We start from the raw sequence: 18,226 nt of genomic DNA on the forward strand, positions 1-18,226 counted from the left end.
TCCTTGTGCCTGAAGCTAGTCATCGCAAAGCTGCCATTATATGTCCGAATGTTGTCAAGGAAGTGCTTGCTGAGGGGACCTTTGCCTGAGAGAAGTTCCTTCAGCAAGGGAGGAAGGGCAGGAGAGGGCTCAAGGACGACCTTGCCATCGCTACAGCACACACCCTTGGTCTCTCCCTTGAACTTGTAAGCAGAGCATCGGGTGAAGACTTGGTCCATTCAGCCGATATCTGCATGAGTTGTTGGGTCAGCCGGGTCATACGTGAATGCCACCCTGCTGGCATTGTTGTGCTCTTGTGCCTGGGCCAGTGCTCGTGCTTCTGCAGTGCGGTGACGCATTGCCTCAAGTCTTGCATCACACTCTTCCTCGGTCTCATTTGCTCGCCGCTGTTGTTGCCACTGTGCCTGTTCATTGAACCTGGCTGATCACTCCTCTTCAGTCTCCTGTTGTCTCTTAGTGTGTTTTTGTTTAGCTGCAGCTGCCTTGGGACCAATGGAGCTCTTCCTTTTTCAGGGCATCTAAAATCAGAAAATCAAATTTTGATCAGAAACTTTGTAAACGTTCACTGGTCTGTCTTTGTCTTATTTTGATCAGGTTGTGAATAAATCGTGACGTGGAAAATCAATCAATTGCGGCAGAAAAACTGGAAACGGCCAAAAAAAAAAAATAAAATAAAATCGCCGAATTTTTTGGGGGTTTTTTTTAACATCTAAGGTGTGCTGTCGTACCTCTGAGAAGTGCCGATTCCGAATATGCCTTTAGTTTTGTTCTGTGATGCGTAGTTATCGAGTTATAAGAGGACAAACAAAGATACACCACTACTTTATATATTTAATAAAATAAAAACAAAGAAAAGATATATCCTGTATATATATATATATATATATATATATATATATATATATATATATATATATATATATATATATATATATATATATATATATATATATATATATATATACATATTAAACATATATATATATATATATACATATTAAACATATATATTTATATGTATATATAAATAAATAAAAATATATGTATATATATATAAATATAAATATATATATATATATATATATATATATATATATGTAAATATATATTGCGGATATATTGATATTGTTGCGGATTCGCGCCCGCCGGCGTGCTGACGGCCACGTAACTCGAATCGCGGCACGTCGCCCACCGGACGGACAATCCAGTCGTGACCCTCTCGGACTAACGCCGGGAACCAGTCACGGGTGGACCTTTCGGTCTCACCGCGATCGAGCCAATCAGCCCCCGCGTGGGATAGGGTTGCTCGCCAAATTCGACCTACCTAAGTACCCACGCGGAGGGTAGACCGGGTGATCGCACCTCGCCGCAGGTGGACTTCGGACACGGGCCACTTAAGCGACCCGTTCCGTACTATCGGGATAACCGAGCGGTGTTATTCGTCGACCTCGACGGTTCGATTAATTATCGGGCATATTCAGCCCACTACCAACCCTTTACGTGAAGCAAGATGAGGATTCAATGAAAGAAATGACGAAGCGAAGCGGGAAACAGTTCAACACAAAGCACATTTATTCGCGACGAACGGAAAGCACACATATACAATTCCACCAAATGCACACAGAAAAGAAAAACACAATTCAATTTACACAAAAAGCAAATGTAAAAGCGAAGACACAATGCAGAGCTATCCGACTACCGAGCACACGGCAACACTTATACAATTTTACTTCACAGACGGCGCCGACAACACATACCCAAAACCAAGGAAAAGAATACCCTCAAGGATGAGGCGGGCCTGAGGCCGAGACCGGGTCGGGCCTACCCGTCTGGTGATGAGACGCGGAGCGGCGATGGTGCCTCAACTCCGCGGGCCTCGCGGGCAGTGTCTGGTAGGGGGTGGGAAAGGGGCCCCCTTGGTCGCACTATCTCAGCGCGGGGGGAAACAGGAGGGGGTTGCTGATGCTCGGGGTATAGAGGATTTTTATTGCCCCGCAACGAGCGTCTCCACCTCGGCCAGGTCGCGCTGTAGGCCTCCCTGGGGTGCAGCTCCCTGCACGACGCGAGCACCCCCTCGCCTGCCCTCGCCGCCTCTCCACAGCTCCGTCCCCTCCGTTCCGACTCCAACGCACACGACGACCAGCTCCACCGCCCGCGAAGTCTTGACTCTCTGTTTCCGACTCTCCTACTCTCCGCCTCTGGACTCTCCTACTCTCCTACTCCCCGACTCTCGACTCTGGACTCTCCTGGACTGATGAACACGGTCCTTTCATCCGCCCCGTAACTTCGCCCTCTCATCTTTGACCCCCTCCCTTCGACCTTTCACCTCGCTCCCCATTGGCCCGAGAAAAAGTGGGCGTGAAGGCTTTTTGATCCATAAATTTGCATATATCGATCGCCCTGGGGGTGGGGCCAATTTGCCCCTCGCTCACCGATTGGACGGCAAAAAGTGGGCGTGTGTCGTTTTTGATCCGTTTTTGAAGCATAAAATCCGTGATTTTGTACACGCTGTTCGACGCGCGCCCTGCACGAGTCCAACACCGGTACCCACAGCGGGGCAAGAACGGTGGCGATGCTACGGTTGCGAGGTGTGACGTGAAGGTCGTGGCGGTTGTGGTGAAGCGGCGTTGTGGTTGGTGGTTGATGTTGTGCTTGTGGTGGTAATCATGGCGGTTGGTCCAAAATAAAGATAGTAAAAGAAAAACGGCTATCCTGAAGAGTCGCAGCACGCATATATGACATGTATTCCCACTAGACAACGGGTTTGGGCCTAACTACACATGCACTTACCGAGATACCTCACCTAAGGGACCTGAATGGTGGTTTGCGAATTTGGTAACCACAACAATATATTGCATATAGATACTGGAATCATACAACGTTTGTACGAACAACGATTTCTGGATAAGAAAGAGGAGAAAAAGCGTAAAAGATTTTTCCTTTAGGGAAACAAATGTTGAGATGTTTGGGTTAGTGCAAAGCATAAATAAGAACAGGTTGTGTGAACCCTGAGGGGCAGTGGGCTTTTACAAGTCAGAGCTTTTGCTCGTAAAAGTGTGATTTCTCCCTTTACATCTAAGCAAGTTAATACAAAATGTTTTTTGCAGATTAAACGATGAACCAAAAATAAAATGTGCATCTCTCTGTCAGAGTCACCGAGAATAATGGAGTTACAAGTAGGTTTGGTTCGCCTTTTGAATGGTTTTCCTGAGGGTTGTCTTCAGCTATTCCCTCCAGAGTCTTAAGTCCACAGCCGAAAATACCTTGTGGTCTCTCCCATTTCTACCTCTCACCTTTACTCCACCTGCTGATGCCCTTTACCACACCAACCGAGAGCCCTTACTACACCTACTGAGAACACCCTTCATTCCCAATTCCTCCCCTTGTGCTGTGAGTCATTCATATGCCCTGTCCCATTGTTTTCCCTTCACCTGGTTTGTGCCTATTGACCCTTTGCCCCTTGTTACGAGTCTAAATATCCATATTTAAAAAATAAAAAAACAGCCGTGAAGTCTCATGTTGACAAACACAGTAGATGCTTTGACAAATGTTCACTGATAGACAGAAGATAAGAAACTGAACTTTTGCGATTAACAAACAGCAAGCTAGTTGTCTAGTGACCACCAGCGGTGACGTTCATCACCTGTGGTACAGCCGAGAAGTGCAGTGAAGCGAACATCGCACATCAATTACATCTGGATAAAATACCTTACAAATGGACAGAATTTTATTTTAAGGGCTGTTCGGAATTTTAAAGCAAAAGATGAAAAGACAATTTTTGACATACCAACAAGTGCTATATACGGTGACAGCAGACGAAACCGTTTCTTCTCAAAGCCTTGGCGGGTCAGATCACCTTGAGACAGCACAGGACAAGATGAGCTTACACATGACTGGATAGCACTACTCATCATACACACATACATAAAGGCATTCTGATTCTCAATAACAATGAAAAAGTCAATCGGATTGCATTGGAGACCAATAAAACGTCATTGGAAACAAGATAAGTTTGTGTATATATATATATATATATATATATATATATATATATATATATATATATATATATATATATATATATATATATATATATATATATATATATATATATATAATTCTTCAATACATAAAAAACTTCTCCATCTATATATATATATATATATATATATATATATATATATATATATATATATATATATATATATATGTGTATATATACAAGCCTGGTGTGTTGGCGCAGTGGTTAGGGCAGCGGCTTGGGATCCAAAAGGTCCTGAGTTCAAGCCCCGTTGGGCCACTGAATTAATACACCAGGGGGTTGACTCAGCCTGTCATCCTTCCGAGGTCGGCGAAATGAGTACCAGTATACTGGGCCGGTGTATACCCCGGTTAAAATAGGTGTACCATATCCCTGTGTCGTAAGAGGCGACCAGGGTTGCGTCAGGAAGGGCATCCGGCGTAAAACATATGCCAAATCACTATGCGGATCGGATGATCCGCTGTGGCGACCCCTAACGGGAGCAGCCGAAAGGAGAAGAAGAAGATATATATATATATATATATATATATATATATATATATATATATATATATATATATATATATATATATATATATATATATATATATATATATATATATTACGGTGGTCCAAACTGTGACAGTAAAAAATGATGTTGGTCAAATTATTTCTCCACAAACCTTATTTTTGTCCACTCGGGTTAACTTACACATGTGTGGAATTTGAGCTCGATTTGTGGATATTTAGAGGTCACCCCAAGCATGTCCCTAGAATATATATACATTAAAAATGTATATATGGTTGCCAAATAGTTACACGTTTTGCCTCATGATCACAGGGAACTCTTTGAATCGCACTGTTAGGAAAACTAACCCTAACCCTAACAAAGGAAAAGATGGTCCAGAACCTACAGCATCCACAGTTACCTGACTGTCCTCGGCGGCTACAGATCAAGGATAAATGGGAACACCTCAAGTTGGAGGACCTTGTGACAAAAAGGACCAGTTCCTTCTTTGATGCTCTGATAGAAGGTGGAATAGCAACCTCTCAAACATTCTGGAAGAAACCTCCTGGTCAGTGGACAGATGATCCATTGTACAATGACCTACGGGCTCGGTCCTCTCAGCTCAAAGTAGTAAATGACACTGCGGAACGGGGCATCAGCCTAATTCAAAAATATAATGAAACATTAACCAATGATGAGGACAATTCCTGCTTAGACTGGTATCAAACCACCACAAGATGATCCCGACTCCAACTAAGGCAGCAGTACAATCATAAATTGTTACGTTACAAACATTTGTATCATATCACATGTGGAACCCCTGATTTCGGAATAAAATGGGGTGACCCCTAAATATTGTTTTCTTGAAGAAAAATTGTGTGTGCTCTTTAGTTATATATGAAAGCATAAAAATAGCCTTGTGGAGAGAGGAAATGTGTTCATTAATTTTTCTGGACCACCCTAATATATATATATATATATATATATATATATATATATATATATATATATATATATATATATATATATATATATATATATATATATATATATATATATATATACTGTTCCATAATGCAAGACATGTAAAATGGAAACAAAATGTAATACTTTACTTTCATTTTGGAAAACAAATTAGGAATGCCAAGGAGAAACGGATATGCCAAGGAGAAACGGATATGCCAAGGAGGAATGAAAAGTATCTGAATGTGGATTGTGAATAGACCCTCGTTACAAAATAGCCAGGTGGACTGTGGATAACGGAGGGTGACAGATTGTGGGGGGGGGTGGGTGCAGATGGAAAGGCCAGTGGGTGATTGGGAGGGGCGAGAGGCTGGCGGATGGAGAGGGGGAGACGGCAGGTAACAGGAATGGGGGAGGACAGCAGATGGAAGGGATGGTGGGGGGAGGAGGGAGGGTGGGGGAGAGGACGGCAGGTGGAAGGAGGTGTGGGGTGAAAGGACGGCGGGTGGGGGGGGCAGGGGGCAGACAATGATGAGAAGGGGAAAAGGACAGCGGATAACCACCACTCTAACACATGTCTATCACCACAACAAGCTCTGCACCTGGTATAACCACCACTCTAATGCATGTCTATCACCTCAACAAGCTCCACTCATTGTCCAACCACCACTCTAATACATGTATCACCACAACAAGCTCTGCACCAAGTTTAACCACCAATCTAACTAGTATAATCAGGTCAGGTCTGGAATGGGAGTATGCGCCAGAGGAGCGCATCACTGCAACCACTTTCCACCGGTCCTCCAGGGGCCTCAGTCTGGCCATCCCCCAGGCAGATGCCTGGCCCATCCTCATTTCCTTGAGATACCAATCAACCTGCTGCAACCACGATGTACATGGTCGGCCAGTTGGCCTCCTCCACCCACGACACTCACTCACTGAGAGAATGTGGTGAGAAGGATCAGCAAAGTGAACCACATGTCCAAACAGCTGCAGCTAATGCTCACAGACTATAGAGGTAACAAATCTCACGTGAGTTTCTCTCAGCAACCACTTGTTGGACACAAAGTCTGACAAGCGTCAGCCAAGGATTCTCCAAAGAGATGTGGAGGTGAAGGAGTTAAGTCTCCATCTCAAATCCTTGGTCCAAGTTCCACATCTATAGAGCAAGACTGGAAGGACCAAGGACTTAAAGACTCTGACTGCATCAGTACCGACAGGGCCGCACCCCATGACCAATGACTCCTCAGGCCTGACCAAGACGTCTATCGACCTGTGGCTTACAATATGCAGAGACATGAATATCACTCCCAAGGTAAGTGAATGTCTCCATGACCTCAACATCCTCATCACAAGCAGGTACAGACAAGATAACAGCATCCAAAATGTCAGTGAAAGCCTGGATCTTATTTTTGACCAAGGAAACCCATAATCCCAGCAGCTCAGACTCCTCATTTAGCACCTCGAGGGTCCCCATAAAGACATCCAGTGTCTCTGCAAAGATGACTATCATCTGTGAAATCAAGGTCAGATATCTTGATGTTCCCAAAAGATGCACTGCAGCTTGATCTCTCCGACATCCTCCCCAGAATCAAGTCCACGCAAGCACTGAAAAGTGTGGGAGCCAGCACACACCCGATGAACTCTAATAACAACTGGAAATAAGTTGAAGATGGAACCACCACACCTGACAGTACTCTCAGTACCAGTGTATAGTTCTGAAATAATATTGATCCATTTTGGTGGCGCACTACAAAGACCAAGAATCTTCAAGAGGGCATCCGGATTCACTGAATAAAATGCTTTGGGGAGATCAACATAGGCTGAGAGCAGCCCCTGCCGAAACTCTGGTCTGCATTCAGTGAGGACCCAAAGAGCAAGGATACGGTCAATCGGTGACGTCTTTAGTGTAAGGCCTGACTGCTCTGGACGCTGGTGCTCAAGCAGATGATGGCGAACCCTATCAAGAATTCTCTGAGCAAAGATCTTGCCTGGCACTGAGAGCAGCGTCACCCCTCGGCAGTTGTTGCAGTCTTGGCGATCACCCTTCCCTTTCCAGCGAGGGACAACAAGGCCCCTCTTCCAGTCAGTTGAGATGATGCCTGTGTTCCAGGCAGAGCACAGAACTGCATGCAATGGCAAGTACAGCATTTTCACCAGCCTTGAGAAGGTCAGCGTAGATGCCACAGATCCCAGGGAGCTTTACCGCCTTTCAACTGGTTCACCGGAGCTTCCACTAATGAAGGTGGTTCACATTTGATTAGGTCAGCTATAGGGATTGTTACACCCCTGAAGTCCAACTTAATAGCTGGTGGATCAGCCTGGTACAGCCGCTCAAAGTAACTTGCCCAGCGGGCCTTCACTACAGACTCCTGTGTCAAGAGCTCACCACCCTCCACTCTAACTGCAATACACTGTGTGATGGGCTTGGAGGAACACAATGCACAAATTCCTTTGCGAGCAAGACCACAGGTGATGTCACACCCCTTCACAGATTCCTCGCACATAGGCCTCCTTCTCCACCCTCAGTGCACATACAGTTTTACACCTCAACTCCCAGAACAGCTTTGCTCTGCCATTAAGCCTGAGCCTGTGGCTCAGGTCAATGGTATCCAGTGTCCCTTGGGAGACAAAGATATTCTTCACCTGAACGTGGGTTCCAAGATATCCACCAGGAACATCAAGGATGGTAATCTTGAAGGTGCTCCACATCTCTTCACAATTCCCCAAAACACTCACACCCCCAAATAGCCACTCAGTCTGTCCACAAACTCATCTACCCTCTCATCATTGAGCTTGCCAACATCCAGCCTCGGCTGGGATGGTACTATAATCCTGGGTTTGAGCTGCAACGTCAGGGTTGTTACCACAAGCCTGACGTTGGTATTGAGGAACTGAGCACTCCTGTAGACCCTGCATTTCTGAATTATCTGCCAGTGCCCATCAACAGGCACATGGTCAATCTCCTTTGCCAAGCCACCAGTGTTTGACTACAAAGTCGAGCAATGGGCCTGTGGGTGCTGAAAGAATAAACCAGCCACTCTAAGTCCATGACTTCTTGCAAAGTCAAGGAACTTCGTGTTATTCTGGTTCACAGTTTGACAAATGGGGACCAACACATCTCACAACCATCCCTATCAATGCCAGTCGATGCATTGAAACTCCAAAAGATTAGAGGAGTACTTCGCCTGGCGCACTGTCCAACCACAGACTCGAGCATGGCATAGAATATCTCCTTCACAGTGAGATCACTCGCCTCAGTCGGAGCAGATACAGACACCATGGAAATGACACCCATGGAGTGAAGAATACTCAGTCTCATCCTAAGCTTGTTGACTGGTGTTACCTCAATTATCATGGGAGACAGCTTACTGGACACAGCTACAGCAACTCCTTGGGCGTGGTAACCATCAGAGCGATCAGATCAGTAGTATATGTAACTACCCGCCATGGTCTCACCACTATCCGGTTTCCGAACCTCAGACAGTGCTGCAATATCGATGTCCAAACGCTTGAGCTCAGATGATAACAGAGACAGGTGATCATCCTCTCTTCGGGATAGGACATTCCAGGCACCCAACCGAAGGGACCGCCTCAGGTTAACCCAAAGAGTCCGCCGTCTGGTGGACAACACCTCAGCACCACCCTGACCCACAACATTACAACGCGACCCAGGAAGGTAACCCTGTGCTTGTCCTCCTATCATCAAAGAATGGGGGTCCCAAAGGCATTGCCCCAATCCCTTCATGCAGTGAGCTGCCCTGCAAAGGTCAGCTGCAGAGGAGGTACTCCCACAGAATGGTTTTTCAATTTTATTCGCATTTTTGTGGAATGAAGTGTTTTATGGTGGCTGGAGTGCAAATCCTGCCACCAATCTCCTAGGAAAAGGTAAAACAACTGCAGGATGACATCCTGAGACATTTGGGCACCAGGTACGGATGGCTGCTGACTGACAATGATCTCCACCCTTTGATAGGTTTCACTTTTACTCCTGCTGGGTATCCATATCCATACACCCTCCTCACAAGGAAATTTGGTGGGGGAGATGATTTTGTCACTGACAACCCGACCATGAAATAGGTTCGTACAGATTTAAGTGGTACGTGTAGCAAGTCATAGATCTGATCTGGCCTGACCTGACCTGACAATAGTATCATCAGCACTTTAATACACATCTATCACCACAACAAGCTCTGCACCAAGTATAACCATCACCACCACTCCAATACATGTCTATTACCACAAGCTCTGCACACAGCTTAAGCACCACTCCAATACATGTCGATCACCACAAGTTTTGTACATTTATATATTTTGTTTGTCGATCTTGGTGGGAAGGTGTTAACTTTGTCTGGATTTCATACAGTTCCAAAACTGCTGATTCAGTCTCTTTGTGTAAAAATACACTCGTTTCAATAATACTTTTTCATCTCGTTGATCCTCATTCACATTCACATTCACCAACTTCATTCAAAAGTTCCTCCCATTCCACTGCTTGCCACAAAAGGCCATGTATTTATGTTTTTATAGACTCAAATATGGCAGCGTTTTAAACTCCACCACAACAGATGAACAACACATAAACAACACATCATGCAGGGTCTACAGGAGTGCTCAGTTCCTCAATACTAACGACAGGCTTGTTGCAGCAACCCTGACGTTGCAGCTCAAACCCAGGAGAATGGTACCATCCCAGCCGAGGCTGGATGTTGGCATGTGATCTCCCATTGCACTGCTTGCCACAAAAGGCCATGTATTTATGTTTTTATAGACTCAAATATGGCAGAGTTTTAAACTCCAACACCAACAGATGAACAACACATCATCCTTCTCTCCTTCCCTCGAAACCCCTCCATTTCCAAACGACTATCCACACTCCTTCAGCTACCCTCATCATCTCCATTATACAAAATTAATTTCAAATGATCTCTATTCTGAAGCTTCATTTCTTAAAACCCCACACCATTCATGTGTAATAAAAAGATAACCTCCAAACACATAACTGTCTATTGCAGGCAAAGAAGGCATGTGAAATTGATGTGATAATAATTATTGTCAAGTAGAGACATGAGTATTGTCAAGGTAATTTTAAAAAACAAAACTTTTTTTTCACTTTTAGACACGTGTTTTGATCCAACTTGCTCGCCTTGAGAACAAAATAGAGTTTTATCAAGAACATGACATTTCAAAATGATCATCAGCTTATCAGATGGTGAACTATGGATGTCTTATTGCCCAAGTTGACATGATCATCGGGCAACCGCAGAGCGCGATGGTCGGGCGACCCGCAGAGCGCGATGGTCGGGCTACCCGCAGAGCGCGATGGTCGGGCGACCTGCAGAGCGCGATGGTCGGGCTACCCGCTGAACGCGATGGTCGGGCGACCCGCAGAGCGCGATGGTCAGGCGACCCGCAGAGCTCGATGGTCGGGCTACCCGCAGAGCGCGATTGTCGGACGACAGGCAGAGCACGATGCTCGGGCGACCCGCAGAGCGCGATGGTCGGGCGACCCGCAGAGCGCGATGGTCGGGCGACCCGCAGAGCGCGATGGTCGGGCTACCCGCAGAGCGCGATGGTCGGACGACACGCAGAGCACGATGCTCAGGCGACCCGCAGAGCGCGATGGTCGGGCGACCCGCAGAGCGCGATCGTCGGGCTCCCTGCAGAGCGCGATCGTCGGGCTACCCGCAGAGCGCGATCGTCGGGCTACCCGCAGAGTGGGATCTTCGGGCGACCCGCAGAGCGCGATCGTTGGGCGACCCGCAGAGCGCGATCGTCGGGCTACCCGCAGAGCGCGATCGTCGGGCTACCCGCAGAGCGCGATCGTCGGGCTACCCGCAGAGCGCGATCGTCGGGCTACCCGCAGAGCGCGATGGTCGGGCGACCCGCAGAGCGCGATGGTCGGGCGACCTGCAGAGCGCGATGGTCGGGCTACCCGCTGAACGCGATGGTCGGGCGACCCGCAGAGCGCGATGGTCGGGCTACCCGCAGAGCGCGATTGTCGGACGACAGGCAGAGCACGATGCTCAGGCGACCCGCAGAGCGCGATGGTCGGGCGACCCGCAGAGCGCGATGGTCGGGCGACCCGCAGAGCGCGATGGTCGGGCGACCCGCAGAGCGCGATGGTCGGGCTACCCGCAGAGCGCGATGGTCGGACGACACGCAGAGCACGATGCTCAGGCGACCCGCAGAGCGCGATGGTCGGGCGACCCGCAGAGCGTGATCGTCGGGCTCCCTGCAGAGCGCGATCGTCGGGCTACCCGCAGAGCGCGATCGTCGGGCTACCCGCAGAGTGGGATCTTCGGGCGACCCGCAGAGCGCGATCGTTGGGCGACCCGCAGAGCGCGATCGTCGGGCTACCCGCAGAGCGCGATCGTCGGGCTACCCGCAGAGCGCGATCGTCGGGCTACCCGCAGAGCGCGATCGTCGGGCTACCCGCAGAGCGCGATCGTCGGGCTACCCGCAGAGCGTGATCGTCGGGCTACCCGCTGAGCGCGATCGTCGGGCTACCCGCTGAGCGCGATCGTCGGGCTACCCGCAGAGCGCGACCGTCGGGCGACCAGCAGCGCGCGATCGTCGGGCTATCCGCAGAGCGCGATCGTCGGGCTACCCGCAGAGCGCGATCGTCGGGCTACCCGCAGAGCGCGATCGTCGGGCTACCCGCAGAGCGCGATCGTCGGGCTACCCGCAGAGCGCGATCGACGGGCTACCCGCAGAGCGCGATCGTCGGGCTACCCGCAGAGCGCGATCGTCGGGCTACCCGCAGAGCGCGATCGTCGGGCTACCCGCAGAGCGCGATCGGCGGGCTACCCGCAGAGCGCGATCGTCGGGCTACCCGCTGAGCGCGATCGTCGGGCTACCCGCTGAGCGCGATCGTCGGGCTACCCGCAGAGCGCGATCGTCGGGCTACCCGCAGAGCGTGACCGTCGGGCGACCAGCAGCGCGCGATCGTCGGGCTACCCGCAGAGCGCGATCGTCGGGCTACCCGCAGAGCGCGATCGTCGGGCTACCCGCAGAGCGCGATCGTCGGGCTACCCGCAGAGCGCGATCGTCGGGCTACCCGCAGAGCGCGATCGTCGGGCTACCCGCAGAGCGCGATCGTCGGGCTACCCGCTGAGCGCGATCGTCGGGCTACCCGCTGAGCGCGATCGTCGGGCTACCCGCAGAGCGCGACCGTCGGGCGACCAGCAGCGCGCGATCATCGGGCTATCCGCAGAGCGCGATCGTCGGGCTACCCGCAGAGCGCGATCGTCGGGCTACCCGCAGAGCGCGATCGTCGGGCTACCCGCAGAGCGCGATCGTCGGGCTACCCGCAGAGCGCGATCGTCGGGCTACCCGCAGAGCGCGATCGTCGGGCTACCCGCAGAGCGCGATCGTCGGGCTACCCGCAGAGCGCGATCGGCGGGCTACCCGCAGAGCGCGATCGGCGGGCTACCCGCAGAGCACGATCGTCGGGCTACCCGCAGAGCGCGATCGTCGGGCTACCCGCAGAGCGCGATCGTCGGGCTACCCGCAGAGCGCGATCGTCGGGCTACCCGCAGAGTGCGATCGTCGGGCTACCCGCAGAGCGCGATCGTCGGGCTACCCGCAGAGCGCGATCGTCGGGCTACCCGCAGAGCGCGATCGTCGGGCTTCCAGCAGAGCGCGATTGTCGGGCTACCCGCAAAGCGCGATCGTCGGGCTACCTGCAGAGCGCGACTGTCGGGCGACCAGTAGCGCGCGATCGTCGGGCTACCCGCAGAGCGCGATCGTCGGGCTACCCGCAGAGCGCGATCGTCGGGCTACCCGCAGAGCGCGACCGTCGGGCTACCTGCAGAGCGCGATCGTCGGGCAACCCGTAGAGCACGATCATCTGGCTACCCGCAGAGCGCGACCATCGGGCGACCAGTAGAGCGCGATCTTCGGGCGACCCACAGAGAATGATCGTCAGGCGATCGCAGAACGTGATCTTTGGGCTTCCCGCAGAACGTGATCTTTGGGCTACCCACAGAGCGCGATCGTCAGGCTACCCACAGAGCGCGATCGTCAGGCTACCCACAGAGCACGATCGCCGGGCGACCCGCAGAGCGCGATCGCCAGGACACCCACAGAGGGCGATCTTCGGGCGACCCGCAGAGAACGATCATCGGGCGACCCGCAGAGCGTGATCGTCGGGCGATCGCAGAACGTGATCTTTGGGCTTCCCGCAGAACGTGATCTTTGGGCTTCCCGCAGAGCACGATTGTCGGACTACCCACAGAGCGCGATCGTCAGGCTACCCACAGAGCGCGATCATCGAGCGACCCGCAGAGCGCGATCGTCGGGCGACCCGCAGAGCGCGATCGTCGAGCGACCCGCAGAGCGCGATCGTCGGGCGACCCGCAGAGCGCGATCGTCGGGCGACCCGCAGAGCGCGATCGTCGGGCTACGCGCAGAGCGCGATCGTCGGGCTACGCGCAGAGCGCGATCGTCGGGCTACCTGCAGAGCATGATCATCGGGCGATCCACAGAACGTGATCTTTGGGCGACCCGCAGAACGCGATCGTCGGGCAACCCGCAGAGTGCGATTGTCAGACGACCCGCAGAGGGCGATCATCAGGAATCCAGTGGAGCTCGTTAATCCCCTGACCAGTGGAGCACGATCATCACGAGATCATAAAAGGACCTGTTTCGTGTGATCATCAAGCGAACATCACGTGACCATTATGGGACAGTTAAAGCACAATCATCACGTGATCATCACCTGATCATTTTGGGACAGTTAGAGCGTGATCATCATGCAAGCTGTAGCATGCAATCATGTTACCTGGAGAGTGTGATCATCGCGCAACCATAATGCGACCTCTCCAGCACAATCAGCACACGACATGGAAATCACACTACAATTATCATGCCACCTGCAGAGTGTGATCATCGTACTACCTGCAAGTCACATAACTATCATGCGATCTGTCAGGAATGATAATCACATGACCTGCAAATCACATAACCATCATGCGATCTGTAACTGCAGAGCGGGATCGTAAAACGACCTGTGGAGCGTGATCATCATGCGACCTGTAGAGCGCGATCATCACTCGACATTAAAAACAATCATGGAGCAAATTTTGTGAGAGGCTGGAGGACATGATCAGGACTTAGAAAGATGAGATCCTAAAGCCAAAAAGCGTCTGTACGGGGAAAGTCGAGGACAAAGGGATTAGCAGACGGACAAAATGCTCATGTCATGTTTTTGCACATGGTTTTTTAACTTTGCATTCACAAGTGATTCACAATGCATTCAGAATGAAGATAATTAGAATCATCATCCTTATTTTCCCTATTCTCTCGACCTCATCACTGAAATATTCCCGCCCAACACTTACCTGACAATATGAGATCGGACGAGTGAGTTGGGAGGAAAGAGATGTGGGACCAGAAATGTAGGAGAAGGGGATGCAGAGATGTGGGAGAAATGGGGTGGGGGACCAGAGATATGGGAGAAGGGGGAGCAGATGTGAGAGAAAGTCGGGGACAGAGATGTGGGAGAAAGTAGGGGACCAGAGATGTAGGAGGGGGAGGAGAGGATCAGAGAATGGGAAGGGGAAGAAGAGGACCAGAGATGTGGGAAAGGGGGGAGGGAGACAGAGATGGGGGAGACAGAGATGAAGTGGGAATGCAAGGGCAGTGGGTATGGATCAAGAATCGGAGGAAAGGAGCATCTCTCCCCCACCCATTCCCCAGATCCAATGCTTCCTTCACGACGGGAATACTGATGTTTGTGGCAATGGACCAAGCCCTCTGTTGGAGGTGATCCGTGAATGAGATATCCTGCTTGTGTCTCTGCATTTGCTCCTGCTCGGTTTCTACACATGTATGCAATAGGTGCAGCTGTTTTGTTTGTCATGCCGTGTGTCGATCAAAGCAAACCGCCCCCCATTCTAACAATTGGTTAGAATCCTAACACCATAAACCATCCTATAACTTTGATGGAATACTGAGGAGCAAATGCTTAACGGTAATGCAGCCACAGTTATAGGATGGTCAGGAGCACCTGTCAGGTACATATGCTCGGAATATTAACAGATATAATAAAAACAGCAGGGCAACCATGGGAAACAGAAAATCCGACAAAGCCACACTGCATCTCTTATCTGTATGTGCCTTGTGCAAGTGTGAATCGTACTGCAGGTACATGTAGGGTACTTGTATAATATCAAGAGAATTCCACAAAGGTCTTGATAGTCTAAGGATATAACAGCAGGAGAGGTATTAATAACCCCAAAATCAACCACACAATGGAAGAACAACAATCATCAATCATCATCATCATCATCAGTGTACATGATAGGAGGATGATATCCTGTAGTGAATCCTAGTCTACACCTCCGTATTGGTTGGCTTGCATTGGTTCATCACATGACATGGGGGTTTTAAACCAGGAAGGGATGCATGCTGACTAGGGCCAGATTAAGACAGCCTCAGACCCTGGGCACTGAACCTGTAAAGGGTCCTCTCGCCCCTGGTATTGACCAAAATAATTCAAATAAAAGTCAAATTTATTGATTGGCAGATGTACGTGCCCCCCCCCCCCTGTAAAGAGCTACAATGATACATGCAGATGTGCAGAATTAAATTTTATATTAGAACTTCTTCATACAATTCCGAAACAACGCAATGGTAATTTCCAGGAAATATCACTAACTTAGAGTTGCTATAATGTACTTCCAAGCATGGCGGTTTGCTGGTAAATGATGAATAAAAGTGAAGTCAAATAAAGGTAAAGTTTGAGGGCCTCCCCAAGATGAAGAGCCTCCGGCCTGTGCTCCTCAAGCACTATTGTTAATCCAGGCCCGATACTGTGGGAAAGCACAATCAGTGCAGGGTGAAGAATAATGACAATTATGCCTAATATTCGTCATTGTACCTACAACTGCATAATGTCCAGCTATAACTATAATTGTGCCTATAAATGCACTGTTCTACATATTGTAGCGTCAATGGCTCAACTAGCATCGAACTCATTGTGGAGGGAGGTTACAATCCTGTGATGTACCAACCAGTTTTAACTCCTGTGGAGATGTTCCAAATGATGGTGGACGATACGTTGACGGTTGTGAGGAGAGACACGGGAACCTTTGCTCGTGGAAATCCAATGGGTTTATTTACCGTAACACAAACAACCAGGAAAAGACCGACCCGGCGAAAGGAATACAATGGCAGGTTTGGAGGAAAGGAAAGAAATGCAGTTGCTAAAAAATTATATATAACTAGTGCACACCCGTAGGTGTGGGCCCATATGTGCGTGGCCGTACGTGCAAACAAACAAACAAACAAAAAAACTTTCAGACCGCGTGCCAGAAACAACAACCACACAGGCCATTCCTTCATTCTCAGGTGCCCGTACGTGCGTGGTACGAGCAAAAAAAACAAAAACTTTCAAACTGCGAGCCAGAAACAACAACCACACAGGCCCTTCCTTCACTCTCGCGTTCTCGCGACAACCACACTTCCACACACATAGTTAATTAAAATCCAAATTAACATCAAGTTTACCTCCCTGTCTTTGCTTGCCATGGCATTCGCTGCCATGTAACCGGCACGGCCCATGACGTCATCGTCGGCCAGCCGCGCACCGGCCAACACAGCCACGCCTATGCAGCAACGTGTCATGTCATTGGTTGGTGAATAAATGGCCATAACTTGGGAAGCACTTGTCTGATTAATATCAAACCTTGAAAAGGCACATCCTCAGGTCCCCAGCAATACAGCTGGCAAGTTTCAATTAGATCGGACCAGTGGTTGTCGAGAAACAGTGGTCACAGACACACACATACACACACAGCCACACACATAGACACACACATAGACACACACAGCCACACACACATTGCTGGAATTATAGATAGATGAGAATACAATTAATCTCAAGAAACACAGGCGCCTTACTCCAGACTCAATCACAGATGGGAAAGGGACAAAACCGGGAGACTCAGCTGCTGGTTGACGAGCAGGCGATCGGGAGATGAACACGCTGGGACGGCACACAGCAGAATCCAGGGACAACAAACGGAGTGATGCACAAGGAAAAGAGGTGGAGGCAGGCAGGTAGATGATCTCCTCAGAGAAAGCTCTCCGAACAATTTGTTTTCCTCAGAACTTCACGAACCTCTCCAGCCACGCTTGACCTCATCCCCCCAGGCAAGGCTCCGTCCCTTGAAGGCATCTATAGCTCCACCCCACCCCTCCTCTCTTGCTCCGTCTCCCAGTACCACAGGTAGATGTTGATATCGAGGTTTATACACACAATTTCCTTCAACATAATCCCTAGTTATTATTACCACACACCACCCCGTGTATGGTGCAGTCTAACAAGCCAATCCTTAAACTGACGTGTTCCAACTTACAAAATCGAGATTGGCCAACTACTCCTACACGGACGGACAATGCTTCTCTCCGGTAATCTCTAACCCCCCCCTCCCCACCCCCCCCACAAACTTAACAGTATAAAACTATAACTTACACCTTAAATTTTAATACATACCTAGGAATACGTATAATCGGGCGTGCGCCTGTAATCCGGCAACTCGGAGGCTTGGGTTGGAGGATCGCTTGAGGACAGGAGCTCTGTACTGAGCCGCACTATGAGAGGGTGTAGGGCATCCTGGAATCATGGCGAAACCCAATCCTTATCCCTGTGTCGTAAGAGGCGACCAGGGTTGCGTCAGGAAGGGCATCCGGCATAAAACCTGTGACAAAACAGTATGCGGATCATA

The 18,226-nt window shown here is 49.7% G+C and overlaps 1 protein-coding gene across 1 annotated transcript in view; it reads right to left on the reverse strand.

Annotated features, from left to right (window-relative positions):
• Positions 1-18,226, reverse strand: part of LOC147014093 (disco-interacting protein 2 homolog C-like) — a 182,965-nt gene that overhangs the window by 128,991 nt on the left and 35,748 nt on the right. The window contains exon 3 of the mRNA XM_085851748.1: positions 3,788-3,856. Coding sequence (XP_085707874.1) covers positions 3,788-3,856 — 69 coding nt within the window. The remainder of the gene's footprint in view (positions 1-3,787; positions 3,857-18,226) is intronic.

The sequence above is a fragment of the Eptatretus burgeri genome, chromosome 13, assembly GCF_056783735.1.
Source record: "Eptatretus burgeri isolate ZD-2024b chromosome 13, Ebu_testis_v1, whole genome shotgun sequence".
Lineage (NCBI taxonomy): Eukaryota > Metazoa > Chordata > Myxini > Myxiniformes > Myxinidae > Eptatretus > Eptatretus burgeri.